At 38.8% G+C, this 20,030-nt stretch overlaps 1 protein-coding gene across 6 annotated transcripts in view; it reads left to right on the top strand.

Moving 5' to 3' along the window:
- Positions 1–20,030, top strand: part of gpc5c (glypican 5c) — a 151,860-nt gene that overhangs the window by 63,236 nt on the left and 68,594 nt on the right. For 5 of the 6 annotated variants that reach the window (XM_047369090.1, XM_047369087.1, XM_047369088.1 and 2 more), the window contains exons 4-6: positions 3,384–3,553; positions 4,746–4,802; positions 6,839–6,961. In XM_047369090.1, coding sequence (XP_047225046.1) covers positions 3,384–3,553; positions 4,746–4,802; positions 6,839–6,961 — 350 coding nt within the window. The remainder of the gene's footprint in view (positions 1–3,383; positions 3,554–4,745; positions 4,803–6,838; positions 6,962–20,030) is intronic. The other variant, XM_047369089.1, reaches the window with a different exon arrangement.

Genomic DNA, 20,030 nt, shown 5'->3' with positions numbered 1-20,030 from the left:
TAATCATTTAAAATAAATGATTAAAAATGTGTCAATAAAACTCAAGGTAATAACTCCGTTTCTTGGTGGAAGTCACATCAGGTTAATTGGTGGTCCTTCAGCTAGTCTGAAGATAGAATGTGTTCAGACTGCTAAGCTAATTTAGATGAAAGTGTCCCAGGCCACCCCTGAAGGTAGGCGGAGGGGAACTGTCCTCTAAGTGTTTTGATTGCCTTCGCACCTCTGTTTGGTGAACAAAAGTCTAAGTGACACAAAACTAATTGACTAAAATGTAATACCAAAAAATTGGATAAACATTTACAAATTGAATTTACAATTCACAATCTAAGAATTTATCTTACAAAACACTATTACTTAAATAATTTGAAACTTTCTTGAATAACACACACACACTTTCACATGCATAATGTTTTAGACCTCCCAAGTGCAACAGCATTGACATCCTGTCACTGGACTTTAAGTCATCTAAAGCATCCTCAGTGTTTGATTTAAACATTCTGTTTCCCTCCTAAATGAAGAACAGCATATGAACCTAACCTTTAGGCAAGACAAACCAGATTTGCTAAGCAGACACATATTTACTTTATATGTGAAGGTTTGAGCAAGAGGATGAAATGAACTGGTTTTTACATTTATAGATATAATATATAAATGTTTTTCAATTACCAATATAGTTTAATTAATGCTGACTACTTGAACCTTTACCCCCCAACTGCTTGGAAATAATTGCACCTATATTTTATTTAAACAGCATTTTATTAGCTTAAATGAGGTAGTAAAAAAAAAAAAAAAAAAAAAGAAACCAAAAGCTTGTGCAAAGCACATTTTCTTTAGTGTTTTTCCACATCACTTAGCCAAAACAGTTGCTGTAATCTATTTTTTTCTTCCTGGGACAATGACATATATATGCATGTGCTCTATGTTTACATGTATGGCTGTCTGCATGTGTGGCTGTTGGCTGCTCTACCACATGTGAGTGTGTTTTATGGTTCCAGAGGGACTTAAGGTTAATGCAGTAAAACAACCTTCCTCGTGCCTAGCATCTGCTTGAAGAGTGGATTTACTGTGCATGTAGTTAGGAAAAGGTTTGGAGCAAAAGGCTACGGTGAAGTTCTTCTCTGTGGTTTAGGTAGCTATGGTGATCTCTAATTTCAAAGCCACTGACTTCTGCTATGAAATGCTGTTGCTGTTTTGTAATGATCAATCAACTGCAAATTCAAAGAAAGTACATTTTTAGGAGGATATGACAAGTATTAATAAGCTCTTAACACATATTTTTCACATATTGTTTTGACAATTCAAACTCTTTAATGCCTACAGTTTAACACAGATGTTGGCTTGGTCAGTCCTTTGTTTTTGTTTTGTGTAAAAAATTTTTGCAATCTGTGTTCCATGGGCGGCAGGTATGATCTTAACATTATGTCCAGATATGTCAAGAAATACATTGTGGTAACCATATTTAATATGATAGTAAAACGTTAAAGAAAGTTAATTTAAAAAAAAAAAAAATAAAATTTTATAAATGCATCTTAAATGTATTAGGTCAATAAATTAGTGGTATTTAACTTTATCTAGGGTTACAAAGGATACAGCATTCTTCACAGCTTGGCTTCATCTTTGTTTAATGAAAAAAATGACATGATAGAAACTGCTTTGCTTTCTTGCAAACTTGAGGTTATATTTAAACACTTCTATAACTTGGTAAATAATTTCTCAGATCATTTATTAGGTAAAACACTATAACTGACAGAGGGTGTACTTTTTTTGTCTCATGACTATACTTATATGAATGAATATTTAAAGACGCAATTTAACCTTCTGACTGAGGCAGCACAGTACACTATAATTGTGACATTATAAAAGTGAACAACAAATGTTTAAACAAATGTACACAACAATACATGCAAATCTGTCAAAAAATAAAACAGGTGTGGACAGGCATCAGAATCTTATGGATAAGATTATGAGATGGTAGTAATTTTAATAAACCACTTGATTTCCTGTCAGTCAGAGTGCATCTGCTGATTGCTGCTTTTATTTGTTTTCCTTAAGAATGTGCATGCTGCTGCTTCCTGCTCTTTTTTTACCTTCTGTTATTGCCTTGTATCTCTACAGTCCTTGTTTTTTAAAATGGTAAAACACTTTTTTTTTCTACCCTAAGAAGTAAGATTTTGGTTGACACCCTCTTAATCTGTACCAAAACCACATTTTTTTAAAAAGTAGCTTCCAAGTGCTTTACAACTTGTGCCTGTGGAGGCGAACTTAGATTTAATGGAAATTAGTGCTGTGCTACATGAATTAACATGCAAAGGGTTAAAGATGGTACGCTGCTTTAATACTTTTTCTTCTGAGTTTTAAAAGGACTGCTAAGCTGAGTGAAAGATGCAATACTGCCACCAACTGGGGGGAAGTGTAGTCAGGATTTTTGTATGCTCTGGGTCATGTAAAGGTGTTGTGACTCCTTTGCATTAAATAGATATTATATTAGTACCTGGCCTTATTGTGTGCTAAAGACATCAAATTACATAAAACATTTACATATCTTACAGATAAAATGTACATTTTTTTTTTTTTTACTTTGGATAAAGTCTGTAGTCAAAGTAAATGAACTAAATCACTTTTTGTGATCTAATTATTCTAACAAAAGCTGAGGTGTGTCTAACGTTTTGCTAAGATTGTATTTATCACAACTGATAAAATTGACTGGAATCATAACTAGTGCTTTTAACCGTAACATCATGAACTGAAAACCAGAAGTTAAAATAACATTACCCTGTAAAGTATTACTAAGTCCAGTTGGATGCTGTTACATGGTAGAATGATTCATCCTTGTAAATAAAGCAGTGAAGGCACTGATCACTTTAAGAATCTATTCAGTCAAGCACAAAAAGCCATCACAATCTGTCTCTCTGGCTAATTGAGGATCACTTAACTGCATTGCCTCAAGGCTCTTAAGCCAATGAGACGGCATTGATTTTTGTCCTTTTACTTCCAAGATCCTGCTTTCACCTCGTCTCTGCTGCAGGGTTTAATAGCTCACAAGAGATCCTTGCTACCATTGCCAAATGTGCACATGTGCGCTCACCTCGATGATGTAGTGGAATGTTCTATATTTATTGTCAGTCCTCCAGGCAGTAACTCACTCATTATACTGTTTTATTTCATCACATCTCCGCCTTTACATCTACCTTTGCATCTATGTTAGTCATTTATCTGACAACCAAAATGTTGTCATTCTCTATCAGAAAAGATTTCATTTACCTTTAACACTTTCAAATGTGAAGGTGTCAGTGATAGGGTTGCAGGCCACCCTGTAGCTTCACCCACACTTTCATATGTTGTCCTTGCTTAGCAGGTGTGTGTTTGCTCTGCTCTCTCCACAGGTGGACAAGGTGTGTGGCCTGCCTACGGGGGAACCTCCAGGCATGCGGCCTACAAGCCCAGAGTTCACAACCTCTACCACAACCTCAACTTCACCTCCTCCATCTGCATCCGCCCCCTCCTCCCAACTTTTACCAGAGGAGTGGCTGGACAAGTTTGCCCACTTAAAAAGGTAGGTTAAGCTTTGAATTAATATGAACCATAAACTTAATAAAGATTTATAACTACCTACTTTTTGCATATAGTAGCTGTACTGACATAGATTAAGAGGTTGGTTAGCGGGGGGAGTGGTGGCCTAGTGGTTAGAACAGGAGGTTTGCGTTCCAGAGGGGCCAGGTTCATTTCCCACAGATTGCCACTCAGGGTCCCTGAGCAAGACCCTTAGCCCCAGAATGCTCCCCGGGTGCCGCACAATGGCAGCCCACTGCTCCCTATAGGGGATGGGTTAAATGCAGAGGACAAATTTCGTTGTAATGTACATGTGCAATGACCAATAAAGATGATGATTATTATTATTATTATATATCCAAAGCTATTACAACTTCAATATCTTTACACAGCTTTCAAATGTTTAGTTGGATTCAAACACACACAAAGACAAAGTAGCTTCTATCCAGCACAACCCAAGCTCCCCATCTGGTCCCCAGGGCAACCATCCTGTGCCCACAACAGCTGGTGGGCAGGCGGAGCCTTGGTAAGATTAATCTTGACAGACCACACAATTTCCTGTTTACCCAGACAGTCATACCGCCAATTCTGCACACCAGCCAGCACCGTATTGGAAAGCACACTCAGATGAACTAAAGCACAGTTGACTGCTTGACCCTGTCACAGTCCGTGAATCACTGCACTGATGCCAAGCCTAGCTGTCACGGCTGGCATGGCACTGCCATCGCCATTCATAGCAAACCAATCCAGTTCATCCGCCTGTTGCCAGAGCTGACCAGAGCTCGTGTGAGCCCTGAACACTTCAAAGCCACAGCAGCAACCAGTACAGCAAAGGAAGAATAGTGGTTGGAAAATATGAAAGCTTACAGAGTATAGCAATTTTTGTAGGGAGAAAGTGAATCATGATGTTCAGCATTTCTTTATTTGTTTTAACTGTTTGCACACGTGTATATATCAGTTTGATTGTATTTAGTGACCATAATTTTAATTAAGTGGGAGATTGGTTAGTCTCGGCATGTGCATGAATAATCACTTTCTACAGTGGTCAATTAAGTGTCCTTTATTCATCTTCCCCACACTTCGTGTCATGTGAATATATATATATATTTTTTTTTATCTCTCCATGCTCCCTTTTCACCCTGCATCCTCCTGCTTGCAACAACCTTCCCTCGGACATCAACCCCCATCATTCCCAGCCCATTCCCTCTGAAACCCTCCAAGAACAATAAACCTAATCTGAGAACGCTCTCTTGGTAAGCATGAACGCAAGGCAATTGTTTTTCCAAGTTTATTTCATCCAGTATCGTGGAGATACTTGTGACTATGACTATTTAAGTGTCCATACACCATCATCGTTTTCATGTTAGGTTACATTATAAATACAAACATCCATGTATTTTCTTGGATTTCTTTTTTGTGATACAATATCCTTAACAATCTGGAAAGTGTTGCATGCATTTGTTTTCAGTACCGTCTGATACCCCTGAATAAACTTAAATTTTTTTTCTTAATATAAATCTTTAAAAACAAACCTTATGAAGCCCAAGAAACACCAGACATGTCAAGGACAATATTGTAGAGACATTTAGAGCCTGGTGAGGTTGTACAATAGTATCCCAAGCTTTGACCATCAGTTTTGAGGTCTTGTACAGGTTTTCAATTGGATTTATGGTTGTACTTTGAGTTGGCTATTTTAATACGTAAACATCATTTGACTCATATCAATGGTAACTTTTCTGCTGGAAGCAAACCTTCACCCCAGTCTCAAGTCTTTTGCAGCCTCAAACAAGGGCTTTCTTTCTAGGATTGCCCTGTAATATCTCAATTTTCCCATTATTAAAAAATATAATTCCCACAACATGATGCTGCCACCACCATGTTTCACTGTGAGGATAGTATTTTGGAGGTGATTTGCAGTTTAAGTTTTCCGTCACACACAGCATTTTGTATGTACCTTAAAAGTGCAATTTCAGAATTTGATTACCGATCAGCTTTATTGGCCCTGTTTGTGCACAAAAACAATGAATTTGAGAATTTAAGTTCACATCCACTTTGCTCTTAATGTAAAGAGATTTTAAATATAAATATATACATTTGGTGGGAAAAAAAAAAAAATTAAGAGAAATGTTTATATACACAGTATTATTGCAATAGAAGAAGAGAAGGCTAATAGAAGACAAGGTTTTGGTTTTATCTAACTAAACCACCCTCTTCCACGTGCTTGCTGTGTCCAATACTTTCTTTCAGCGATTTTTCTTGCCACACTTCTGTAATGACCAGATTTGTGGAGTGCACAAGAAATGGTTGCCCTGTCAACACATTTTCCGATCAAACCTGTGGATCTCTGATGCTCATGTGTGTTTAGAGTTACCATGAGCCTCTTCTTTAAATAATGCTCTCCTTTCAAAGCTTTCAAGTTGTTCTGACTATGCCATACTCTTTCCATGTTCAGATGATTAATTGTATAGTGATCCTTGAGATGGTCAAACTTTGCGTTATTACTTTATAACCTTACCCTACTTTAAACTTCTTCAAAACCTTATCCCTGACCTGACTGGTGTGTTCATGGGTCTTTGTGATGCTGTTTGTTCACTAATGTTTTCTAACAAACCTCAAATGTATTAATTATGTGACCTCTGAAGGCAAGTGGTTGCGGTAGATTTTATTTAGAGGTGTCAGAGTAGTGGGGAATAAAAACAAAAGCACTTTTCATTAGTAAAAAATATGAACACCATCAAACTATTTTATGCACTTCGCAGATGTGACCTACTCTCTCTAAAACAGATTGAAATTATTGTTGGAAACTCAACAAAAGAGAGAATTCAAGGAATTTAAAATCCATTGGCTGTATCAGCACCTGTCATTTCTGTTTCTCCTTGTGGGTTTAGACAGTCTGCATCAGGTCAAAAAGGGTTGCTTTGTTTTGCAAAAGTGTCTACATTGATAACATGTGTTGGCAGATCTGGTGAAGCAAGCACTTCACCTCACAGTGCAACAAAAGAAATGTGCTGATGCGGTCACATTTATTGGCTGTTATTTGTGCCACTGTCAATATCATCATGTGTATGTATCACAAGAATATTAAAAGAATGTCAAAAGAATATTAAACTAGTGTTTGTTCTTACTTCAAATATTCCAGAGCCTAATAACAGATATTGAGATTACTTACGTCATAATCATGCTGAGGACTCTTAATTTAAATAGCTTTAAATCTTAAAATGCATAATAATAATAATAATAATAATGAAAATATGAACCTTTTTATTGAATTTTTCTATTTTTCCATCAGGGATTTCTTAAGGTTACTGCAGCGATATAAGCCCTTCTTTATAACAGTGCCAGAGATGCTCTGTGAAGGAGAGTATGTAGTGGACGACTCCACCTGCTGGGGTGGTGATGGTGTTGTAGAAAGGTAAGAGAAGATTTTCTAGTCTCTCCAATGTTCACATTACAATGTTCAATTACCATTTTTCTTTAGTGACAAAGACACATAATTCTTAATTTAATTCTAGTTGTTTAAATCCACAAATCATGACTTGTGTTAACTTATCATTTCTTAGTAGTTAAATGCTTAATCACCTGCTTTAACAAATATATATTTTAAATGTCTTGATTTAAAAAAAAAAGGTTTTAAACAGTGAACTCCAAAGTGTCAATGAATGTTTACATCCCTGCTGTTATTTGCAAAATTTTCCATTTTTTGTAAATTGTAATTGTGCATGAGAAAACCAGTTTTTTCATGCACAATTACAAATGTGCTTTTCGTAAATTTTTAAATCACCCTACTCAGTTGCACATTTAATTTAATCTGAGTATGCCATTTCTATTTGTACAGTATTTCTTTTTTTTTTATGTTGTAAAGTTATTATTTTTTATAGTTTTTTTTTTTTTTACATTTGTGAGTATCTGCATGCTTCCACTTGCCTTTTACGTTTCTGCTGACACACCTGAATTTCCCCACTGTGGGACAATAAAGGATATTTCTAAAACCGTCAGGCTGAGAGTCAGTGTGGCTGGCTGCTCTTAATCACAGTGAAAATAAGGAAGTTATTATTGACTGCATGCTGGCAGGGCAAAAAGTCATAATGCTCTTGTCTTTGTGTTTGTGTCAGTGATTGAATTGTTTCTGCTGAGATTTTTATTTTGTGGTGATTTATAGATATAGCCTTGGAACTGTTTTCCTGCTGATGGATTTGGACACATCTTTAAGAGACCAGAGAGCTTGCTCAGTGTGTGGTTCTTCTGCCTCTCATTCAGCGTATGAAGAAAATTAAGCCAATTACTAAGCCAACTCAAATCTGTAATTGATTCTAAATTCTGGATCAGTTTCTTAAACACTCTTGTAGCTAACTCCACAGCTATGTTGAGGTCATACTCTCCCATTTTAACAACTATAGTAACTTTAGCTCTATGGCCCCGCCACTACTTACTTGAACAGAAGAATAAAAAATATATTTTGGATTTATTTTCCCTTTGTGTGTGTGACAGATCATTTTGCCCTTGTTCAACATAAGGGATTTGGCCTTGCTTTACTTGATGAGACACTGTGCTCAGGAACAGATGTACTGGATTTTGGTTTTTATTGTGTTCAGTGGCTGATTTCAAAATATTGTAATTTTCACTATGACCCAGTTCTCTGCCTCCTTAATATATTTCCTGTTGAGAAATCCAGGATCTTTCAAAAGTATTCATACCCCTCGAACCTTTTGACATAACGAAGAAAATTTATAAATGTTCGCTTTTTTTACAAATACAAATCCAAAAAGTGTGGCATGCTTTAGGTGAAGATAGGTGAAGCTAAATACAGTGCAAATGGGGAGAAAACCAGTTTAAGACATGGGCAGCGGTAATTCTTCCAGCAGGAGCAAAACCCTAAACATACAGCCAGACCTACAGAGTAAGGATTTAGGTCAAAGGAGATTAATGTGTTAGGAGGGTCCAGTCAAAGCCTAGACCTAAATCATAGTGAGAGTTGCAAAAGTAGAAAATTGAGGCTTATACAGTAGATGCTCTCCATTCAATCTGAGTGAACTTAAACTATTTTGCAAGAAAGAATAAGCAAAAAAGGCTTGCAACTGCACTTCCAGTGAAAGGAAGCTCTTGAAATTAACTCTGTGGGGCTAAATACACATGCATGCCATATGTATTGTGGTTGTAGCATGACAAAATATTGAAAAGTTCAAGAAGTATGAATAGTTTTGCAAAGTACTCCGATGAACTTAGTACCAGTTAACTGGGCATGTGCCAGGATTTTAGTACACCATTAAAAAAGACAGTTGATCTGTGTTGGAGATTTGTGATTAGAAACATGTGGAGGGGGGGGAAAGCGAGTGGGCTGCATACATTCATTTCGAAACAACTGTACAAAAGCGTCCACCTTTGTATGAATAACCAGTTGTCGATTTATTCACTCTGTACGTAACTGAGTTTGTGTCATTTACTCACAAGTGTGTTGCTTTTTCATTAACTGTACTACAGGGCTGTAACAGTGTGTTATCACACACTCCCTGCTGACTGCCAGGTCATTGCTTGTGGTATCAAGTGTTTCTAGGTTGAATGAGAAAACAGTGCCCCACTGAGACATTTGGCAACTCTCACTAGCTTTGCCCATTGAGTTACTCTCTTTCCCTGTTGCTGAATCTGTAGGCATTCATTACAGAGAAGGGAGGACAGAGCAGACCATGATAAAAGAGTTGTCATTTTGGTGTTGTGGTGCCCCCTGTGCGTCAGGGTGCCCCTGATGAGGCAAGCACGTTGGAGTAAAAGTGAGGAGGGGGGCATTGGCAGCATAAAGACCCATTGTGGAGTCAGTTGAGTAGGGCACAGCCCCGCTGTGGGGACCCCCAAAGCATGGAGGGGGAACAAAGGCCCTCCTATGAGTCTGCATGGGAAAGACTCGGACATCACTGCCATAACTTTGCCATTGCATGCACCATGCTTTGGAAAGTTGTGTCAGAACTGCAATACGACTAAAATAAGCAAAGATGTTAAGTAAAACTAACCATGTTAGAAAGAGTTTAATGCAGCAAAAGAAAAAAACAAATAACACCAGCCAAAGCAGACCCAAAACAGAGATGCAAAGGTGTAAGTCTATTTCACACAGGATGCACTCACAAAGCCTACAAAGACGTATAGGGTTTTCCCTAAACAAGAGATGTAGAGTCATATACAGTATCAATCCACATGGGATCCATAAGCTTGTGAACAGCTGGGAGGTTATTCATAAGGGGTTCAGATGAGGAGCACATATCCGCAGACAGACACACAATTTAAAACTTCAAAGCACATGAAAGTCTTTTGTGGTTGAAATCCCATTCTTCTCTTTGTTCAACATTTGATGACAGAGTGGCAAACAGGGAGCAAACAGCTGTAAAGGGCATATTGACATCTGCTCACATCTCTCAGCATTTAAACCCTCATAGGTGTGACTTTTGTGGGGCATGTTTTCTGGAAAATAAGGATCAAAATGGTCACGTTCTATGAGTAAGTGCCTTATTTTAACTCCGTGGTATATAATACATTATGTCTTTTCAGTTGTACTTTGTTTAATGAAATCTTTGATCAATGCTAGCCTTTTCGAAGCACCATGTCAATGTTAGGTTTATTTATATAGTACATTTAGGACAACAACGTTGACCAGAGTGCTTTACAAAAGGGTAAAAACATAAACATAATCCTCACAGTGCTGCCCTGCTTTGTCCAGATGACAGTCGGTGTGTTGAAGTTGCAAGATAGCATTTCCAACTTCCATCTCCCCCCTTGCTGTTATGGGTGTCACACGGGGGGATGTAGGTGTTTTAACACTCACACTTTTCTGGTGACGGGATCCAACAATCACACTTTCTCCAAAGTTTTAAATAAATGTCTTATTGACATCGCTTGGTTTTCCCAGATCCGCTGTGTCTGCGTTGAAGCTGTGCCCCCCCCTTCCTGTGTCGGGAGAGCCTACTCGACAGAAGGGGGCGGCACATATTCACCTTAAAGCTTTTATATGTCATCTTAATAATGGGGTTTAAGCTTACTCACTTAGTGTTCACTCTGCTTGTTTGGAATGGGCAGTTGCAGGAGGTATCAGTTTCAAAAAGAGCACAGGAAGGTTCAGAAGTAAGCAATTCAATATATAGTGCCTTGCAATAGTATGGTTTTTTCCCTATTTTGTTACATTCCAACCTGTAATTTAAATGTTTTTATCTTATTCTATGTGATGGATCTGCACAAAATAATCTGAATTGGTGAAAACACTGAAAAATGGTATGTTCATAAGTGTCCACCTTCTTTGCTATAAAGCCCCTAAAATGTTTGTTCTGGTGGTGGCAGCCTCATGCTGTGGGGATGTTTTTTGGGCAGCAGGGCCCGGGAAACTGGTCCAAGTCGATGGTGCTAAGTACAGGGATCAAAACCAGTCAGAGTGCCTATAGTTTGAGACTGGGACGGAGGTTCACCTTCCAGCTGTCATATGTGATGAGACGGGCATGGAACGGGCAGGCAAACATTAGAATCCAGTAGTGAACAATGAACAATATTCAGCTCTACACCCTCAGCAGGGTCCTGGAGGGTTCATGGGAGTTCGCCCAACCAATCTACATGTGCTGTGTGGACTTGGCGAAGGCATTCGACCGTGTCCCTCGGGGAATCTTTTGGGGGGTACTCCGGGAGTATTGGGTACCAGGCCCTACGATACGGGCTGTTAGGTCCCTGTATGACCTGTGTCAGGGCTTGGTCCGCATTGCCGGCAGTACGTCAGACTCGTTTCCGGTGAGAGTTGGACTACGCCAAGGTTGCCCTTTGTCACCAATTGTGTTCATAACTTTTATGGACAGAATTTCTAGGCGCAGCCAAGGTGTTTAGGGGATCAATTTTGGTGGCCGTAATATTGTGTCTCTGCTTTTTGCGGATGATGTGGTCCTATTGGTTTCTTCAGCTCGTGATCTACAGCTCTCACTGGAGCAGTTTGCAGCCTAGTGTGAAGCGGCCAAGATGAGAATCTGTGCCTCCAAGTCCGAGGCCATTGTCTTGATCCGGAAAAGGGTAGAGTGGCTTCTCTGGGTCGGGGGGGAGGTCCTGCCTCAAGTGGAGGAGTTCAAGTATCTTGGGGTCTTGTTCACGAATGAGTGAAAAATGGAGCAGGAGATCGATAGACGGATTGGTCCTGCATCAGCAGTGATGCAGGCGCTGTACCTGTTTGTCGTGGTGAAGAGAGAGCTGAGTCAAAAAGTGAAGCTCTCAATTTAGCGGTCGATCTATGTTCTTACCCTCATCTATGGTCATGAGGTTTGGGTCATGACCGAAAGAATGAGATCACAGATACAAGCGGCTGAAATGAGTTTCCTCCGCAGGGTGTCTGGGCTCTCCCTTAGAGATAGGGTGAGAAGCTCGGTCATAGGGGAGGGACTCAGAGTAGAGCTGCAGCCTCTTCCATGTGGAGAGGAGCCAGTTGAGGTGGGAATCTGGTTAGGATGCCTCCTGGACGCCTCCCTGGTCAGGTGTTCTGGGCACGTCCCACCAGGACGAGGCCCAGAGGAAGACCCAGGACACGCTGGAGGGACTATGTTTCTCAGCTGGCCCGGGAACACCTTGGGATTCCCCCGGACGAGCTGGCCCAAGTGGCTAGGGAGAGGGAAGTCTGGGTCGCTCTGCTTAGGCTGCTGACCCCGCGACCCAAACCCGGATAAGCGGAAGACGACGGATGGATGGGATAGTGAACAATGAAAATAGAGTTTAAATACAGCGGCAGGGTGGATAATTGACCAATGGACCAGGAGAACTTGTCACATAAAATGTGGAGCAGCTGTGGCAGGGAGAATACAAGTCAAGTGAAGGAGGGAGGCATATTAGCATAGATGAGCAGGGAAACAGATAAGAAGTCCAAGGTGTAACAGAAATCTAATCAGAAATTAACTGATTACTACCCCGGCCCCCATATCTGCATCAAAAGCCGCAATCCCTAGCCTGACGACACACATCCCCTACAGATTTGAAAATCTTACTTTAACACTCCCTACTGTCTCTAATCTCTACTTTAAATGGCTTGTTTTACTCCTCTATGAAATAAATAAATTTATCATCCTAGCTGAAGGCTCTTCTTTTTCTTATTGAGCAGTTCCCTTAGAACAATGGTAATTGATGTTTTGTATCTCACTATTCTGGTGATGAAGGTGCTGTCCAATAGGAGGTCCTCTTTTCAATAGGATGTCTTGCTTTGGAGATGTATGCATTCTTGACATTTGCATTAAAAAATCCAGTGTTTTGTTTTCTATGGTAGAGCAGCTGATAAGCTTTTGAAATGTTAAATATATAGGAGAGAGGAGGCATGGTTAAAATATCCTGATCTTGCCACAAATGTGTTTAGGTGTTTGTTTTCAACTTGGCGCCAGCTAAACTGATGACATGACATCTAATGTCGTCAAGACTGGATGGTTGAATATATACGATTGCCAAACATAAACCTACAGCTAAATGTTAAATATGGGCTGCGGAGATGGTATTTCACAGTAGCATGTCATGGACCATGTGTTGTTGACAAGAACTAATAATCCACGTCTTTTGCTTTTGCTACTCTTCAAATCTCTTTCTGCTCATATAGTTAGAAAGTCGGGCAGAGTGACATTGTCGTGGGGTATGTGATCCTCAAGCTACATTTTAGTGAAGCACGTTATAATGCATTACCAATACTCTGACTGGGTCCTTTTTAGCGCTTGAAGTTAATCTATTTTATTTGCCAGAGATCTGGGGGTTCCCTGTTATGATTGATGGAATGCTTTAAACTTCCTCCTTTTCTGTTCTGTCTTTGTTTTTGTTCAGCATTCACAATGCTTCCTTTTCAATTCATCTGTGATATGGGATCATAGTTAAGACATTATTTGAGCTTTTAAGATGTCCAACTGTTTCCGATTGTAAAGAAAAACAAAAATAGCAATGCTTGTGCTATGTTTTCTTCATCATAACAACTGTCGAAATGTTAAGAAAAACATTTCAGCTTGTTTGCTTTCAAAACTGCAAAAATAATCCCCCAAAAAAGCAATGTCTCAGTTTCAAAAGTTTAAAAAAAAGAATAAATTAGAACAACTGTAACATAGTTACTGCAACAACCTGCCACCTTAAGTGGTGGAAATCAAGAAAGCAGAATACAGTAAATTATATTCCTGTGGATATTTTTGATCTCTGGAGGAGGACACATTCATTGCAAAGATTCTCCACAAATTAGCAAATACATATTTTACAATTTTTCTTTTCTTCTTATAATGTGAGCCTGATTTTAAAGAAATTTGACACTTTAACCTCATAGAATGCTAAATTATTCTAAGATTGCTCTGCACAGGCTGGTGTGTTGAACATATGTGTGTGTTCTTCAGAAAGAATGAAGAAACTAATAACTCAGCACTCCTCTTTGGGGCTGATTCCAAGGTTTTGTGATTAAGTCAAAGAGATGGTCCACAGACAATACAGCAATGTGAATGCTTCTGAATGCCTTGCATTTTTATAAGGTTATGACAAACCATTTGTTTATCATTTTGACATCTGGAATCTATTCTGCTCATTGTGAAGAGAAACAGAAAGAGCGGTGCACTGGGCAAAGCCTTCAACCCTCATACTCCACTCCTTTTAGTACTGTCAAGTCATAAGTTTTGTTTCCCCCTTCTTTTCTGTCCGTCTCCTGGGTCTCGAGGAGCTTAGTTAAAAAATGTAAGAGAATTGGCTAAATTGAATAGCATAGGTTGAGACGACAGTAAATTAATTTGTATATGTAGGGAAAAAAGACATTTACAGCTTAAAGCCTTACGAGGGTTTTTGTTGCGTTTTGAAAACATTAAACATCTGTGAGGTAATTGAAAAAGGAAAAAGACCAGATTGAATTGGGACAAGGAGCAGATGACATCATATATCAAATTTTAAGGACTAAAGTCAACCCTACTGTGTTTAATTTTATGATTAACCTCTTTAGTCCGTGTTTTTGTCTATTCTTCTCTGAATTTCCCCTTGACTTAGTGGACTGTTCCTTTCCCATAACCCTAAATTAGGGTTTAGGACCTCAGTTTGACCCTCCATTGCTGTGAATCTTTTGAACTGTGTGTGTGTGTGTGTGTGTGTGTATGTTTGTGTGTGTTCCTGTCTGCATCACAGTGAGAACCATTTTCCCGATTTCACCATCTAATTGAGGACCGTTTGTACCAAAGTGAGGACATTTTGCTGGTCCTCACGACCTATTTTGCTAACGGTTAGGTTTAGGACCAAGATGTGAATTGAGTTTAGGTTAAGGTTAGGGTTAGGCATGCACTGGTAATGGTTAGGTTTAGGGTTATTGTCAGGGTTAGGGCATAGAAAGGGTTGAAAATGACTGAAAACCAATGGAAGTCAATGGGAGTCAACACATGGTCCTCACTACATATAGCAAAACAAGAGTGTGTGTGTGTGTGTGTTCCTGTCTTGGCATCACAGTGAGAACCATTTTCCCGATTTCACCATCAGATTGAGGACCGTCTGTACCAAAGTGAGGACATTTTGCTGGTCCTCACGACCTATTTTGCTAATGGTTAGGTTTAGGACTAAAGTGTGAATTGACTTTAGGTGAAGGTTAGGGTTAGGCATGCACTGGTAATAGTTAGGTTTAGGGTTATTGTCAGGGCTAGGGCATAGAAAGGGTTGAAAATGACTGAAAATCAATGGAAGTCAATGGGAGTCAACACATGGTCCTCACTACATATAGCAAAACAAGAGAGTGTGTGTGTGTGTGTGTGTGTGTGTGTGTGTGTGAAGAAAAGGGAAACCAGCAGTGATTACATTTCAGTTTTTGATTTATTTATTTTCAATGCTAACATGTTTGCACTGTGACTTTGGATTTATGACATTTAAAAATATTTTTAAAATGACTGCAAAAGATGCCTATTGTAGGTAATGTGCAACATGCCCAATTATGCACTCCTTGTGACACTGTAATATGATACTACAAATGTGGTACTTGTCACATTTCTCTCAGTAATGAGTGTTTCAGTCTCCCTGTGTTTACGCCTTTGTACACATTTTTGTGAGGTTGCCTTCCAGCTTGCTTTGCTCTCATCATCTCTTCTATGCAAACAAAGGGTTTCCAGCTTCTCCTGTAATGTTGTGTGCCTAGACAGTGGAGTGGGTTAAGCTCATATAATTAAAATGCCTTAATAGACTGGCATGCTTTATAAGAGCAGTGTATATTGGACAAGGTAGACTGGACTAACCAATCCCTGCCCACTGGAAATATATCAAAGTGGAAGTTGATGCTGGAAAGTAAAGCGATTGAGAACAGGATGAAGAATGAAAGTCTCAATCATACAAGGAAAGCATATTTGAAGTCTATTTGAAAATTATGTATGATTGTGGCAGGAGGAAGAGGGTTCTCTGTCTTTGTGGCTTTATTGCCTGGTGGCCAGCCAATGGTAGTCTTATATCATTGTTCTCTGTGTATGTTTGAGTGGTGTGTGTGAGCCTCCCAAACATTTCTGTTCACTGTTACCCAGAGGTGAAAGTGAGCCAGTACGGTCCGGTACTGCGTACCAGTAAAAGATTCTGCGCCGGTACGCAGTACCGGGAAGACGGAGGAACGGCTGTCTGCTATGAAGCCGTCATCCAGAACCAGTTACAGCTGCAAAAATTCACGAGCACACAAAGAACATCAGATCCGCTATCAAAAGCCAGTCTAAAATATAAATATAGCTTTTTTCCCCTCATTCCAAATTGTTTCTGAACTGTTCTGCTATGCTGGAGTCTCAGTGCTCTTGCTTTCCTTCTCTCCCCTCGGAGCTCGAGGTTTTTGTGAACGGCCAGCCTTTAAAACGAGCACCGCTACGTTTAATGTCTGTCTGCTCGCTGCTAAATACCCCAGTTAAAAGCAAAGGAAGAGTAGCTAGTTGTGTTTCATGTTATTTTGCTGAATTACAACAACACAGTTCAGCTCGAAAAAACCGCTTATGACCAGAGATTTCACATACACTACAGGAGAGCGCATGTGCGCTTACCCCCAAAACAGAACGGTTGCCAAGGAGATTGGTGCGTTCGATTTAATGGACTGGGACATAAAAAAACACCCCTTGCATTAGGACAGGACGAACAATAAATCACTTACCATCTACAGACTTTTAAATAACGCAAAAATAACCAAAGTGTCAAATGTTTTATTTAAATGAAATCAAAACTTGACCACAATGCAGAGAACAATAAGGGAAACTGAAGATGAAACCTTATGCATCAGAAAATGGTTTATCATTGCTTAATACATGGCAGCTCTTTAACAATATATATATATATATATATATATATATATATATACATGCATATATGCCCCCAGTGCCTCCCCAGCCCCCCCTCTAGCTCCGCCCCTAATTACCAGCAAGAATTTAAAGCTACTTTCACCCCTGCTGTTACCCCAAACAGCCTCCTAAAGGCTATTTGGGGTACATCAACAAACAGCCTTTAAGAGGTTTTATCAACCCAAACAGCTAGATAAAACCTCCTAAAGGCTGTTTGTGTTTTTGTGTTGTACCCCAAGATTATCAATGGCCCCCATCTTGGCACACTTTTGGTAACTTACTGGAGGCATCCCTGTTCTATAGAGGTCTGGTAAAGAATCATTCATTATGGCACACACTGTAAAAACTGTAGATTTCTGACTTGGCCTCTATTCCCTTTTCTGATGGATACAGTGAACAAACTGACATTGTGAATGTGAATTAACAGTTTTTTGACAGAAATGCTACTGAATATTGAGAGATGCCATGTTTACATATAGCTTGGAATATGAGGTGAGCTCTGGCCAAATATCTTGTATGGTTTTAGAGTAAATGTGTATATAAGGTTAAACTTTCAGCGTGTGGTATGTATCAATAAAGTGAGAATCTTAACAGGCGGTTGGTTTGGGTCAACCTGAGGTTTTGAGTTCATGTCCAAGTTTTTCACAACTCACAGGAGAAAGAATGTGAGTTTTAAAATGAAAATGAACAACAGGCATGGGAGGGTAGAAGGAAAGCCAACAACCCAACTCTATCTAAATAACAAAAGTACAGTATGCTACTGTGTAGGCAGACGTGTGTGTGTGCGAGTGTGTGTGTGTGTGCGAGTGTGTGTGTGTTTCTATGGTATGTGTTAAACTTGTGGATTTGGTAACTTGAAACCTCAGGGAAAAAGCTCTTTGAATTCTGGGTGGGTTTGGGTATCATGCCTTGCTTACTGAAGCCCCCCTGAATGGTGCTGGGAATGTTGCCTCTATGGAGGAAGAGGTGCAAAGCGAAGGGAAACCTAATTTTCAATCGTTCGTGTATATGAGACCTGCAGTCAAACACACAGGAATACAATAATGATACAGAACACTCATGCACAACTTAACAGCACATGTTCTACAATAAGCAAGAGTTCTTGTTTCTTAAACAGTGGTAATCCAAATCAAGGTTTCACACTAAACACTTCTAAGTTCTAGCAGCCTATGCCGTCTTTAGGTTGTGAGATATATATTTCCATCATTCCACTCAGTTATGTCTTATTGTGGCTGAGTTATTGCCCTATAATTTAAATGGATTTGGTTCAAACATGGCTGTCAGATATTACTATGCTCTGTGGGTGTGGTATTGGCATATTGCCGAAGAGAAGCACCTCCATTAATTTCTGCTAAGGCTTACTTTTTGGCCCATGTTTAAGGCCCCGGTCTAAACAGTTTAGCCACGCAATCATCTTAACTCAATAAGTGGTTTATTTATCAAGCAAAAATCCATTCCACCGTCTGCAAATAACACAACGTACAGACATAGCAAGAGAATAGATTTCTCTATCTAAAATGTTGATGAGATGAAAAAGGAACATGAAAGTAGGTTTATGAGACTACTATGATGCATCTAGTGATGGATGTATCAAAGTAATTGATGAGTGTGTGATTAATACGCAGATTACTTTACTGATTTATTGCAAGATTCATGTAAACGAAAGGATACATTTTTGCTGTTGATTTAAAGCTACTAGCCAGACTTTTCCTTAAAATCAGTTAAACTTACTTCAGATACAGTTCCTCACCTCTTAAACATTTCAGGACATTTTATCTTGTTGTAAATTGTTCTTAAAGTAAGGTAAAATCTACCAATGCAGAAGCATGCTTTTACAAGTACAGCAAATTAAAGTAAAATGTGTTTAGATTAAAAGTACCTTTTGAAACAGTGTTTAAGCAGGTATTAAACAGATTCATTAAGTCCACATTTCTGGATTAAATTGTTTTTTAATAGTCTAATTAAATATTCTAATTATAAATGCTGTGTTTTCATTAATGAAATTTGAGCTCTTTTGTGTATGTCCATTTATATTTTTCTTCTTTAAAGGGATCTTTTAATGAAATTCATCCGTCAAAGCTTTTTACTTTTACTTGTATTCATTACAGTTGTAAAACATTTGAAGTGTATTTCAGGAAAATTCAATTCAAGAACAAATTTGTGAAGAGGCAGATTTCATTATCACTGGTGATTATTTCAAGCCAGCTTTTACAAAACCATATGGTCCGGTTGATACATTCTATTAAGATGATTTTAAAATCTCAACAATATTTACTGCAGAACTGCTGCATTACTCCCTAAAATTTATCACCAGGCATACTAGTGATGAGCCCAATTTTGCCTGTAAGCCCTGCTGTTCATCCACCTGCAGTGCCTGTACCATCACCATCATTTCTGCCAACACCAGAGGGTAAAAGTAGGAAATATTTATATTATTAAACGATCAAAAAGAGAGGTGTTATTTAGGTAAAGGACAGACGAAAACACCATTTACTTATTAGTGAATATGCACAAAAACTAATCAGGTAGAAAAATTCAAACTGGAAAAACTAACCATTTTGAACACCTACTGTTGAACTTGTTGGAACTTCTATGTAATTAAAATCCCTCAGAGTACATGTTGAAACCTGTACAAAGTTGCTTGCCCACCATGATGTTTAACTAGCAGCTACTGGTGAGCAAAATCCTTGTGCTCTCATTGCCTTAAAAATGCACAGCAGATTTTTTTCCTTTGGTGTGCTAATAGAATCATATTATTTTGTGAAATCCTGCAGTAGATGTCCATTCTTTATTATTTCGCTGTTTTTTTATTGTCAGTATACATTTATGAAAGAAAGAAATACACCACTGGTTGTGATCTTTAAATGAGTCTAACTCTTATGTTGCTAGAGTTCATGGTAAATTTGGACAGACCAAGTTAAGGAGTAACATAAAATACTTAAATGTGAAAACCAAGACAAAATATTATCAGCCTTCATCTTTATTACTGATGGTTTGTCTGTGAAATGTTACTCATGTGAAAGAAATTGATATTATTGAATAATTCCAAAACCTTTATAAACAGGATACTGTAATAAATTACTGAATTGGCATAGGACCAATTGGCTTAACCTGGACTTCTCAGATTCGTCTCAGTGGCTGCTTTATGATGATGTGTACAGTTTCCAACCTGTGCTTGATTGACAGATATGCCTGTTCATGGCA

The sequence above is a fragment of the Girardinichthys multiradiatus genome, chromosome 6, assembly GCF_021462225.1.
Source record: "Girardinichthys multiradiatus isolate DD_20200921_A chromosome 6, DD_fGirMul_XY1, whole genome shotgun sequence".
NCBI classification, from domain to species: Eukaryota; Metazoa; Chordata; class Actinopteri; order Cyprinodontiformes; family Goodeidae; genus Girardinichthys; species Girardinichthys multiradiatus.
This window is presented reverse-complemented; position numbering and strand designations above follow the sequence as displayed.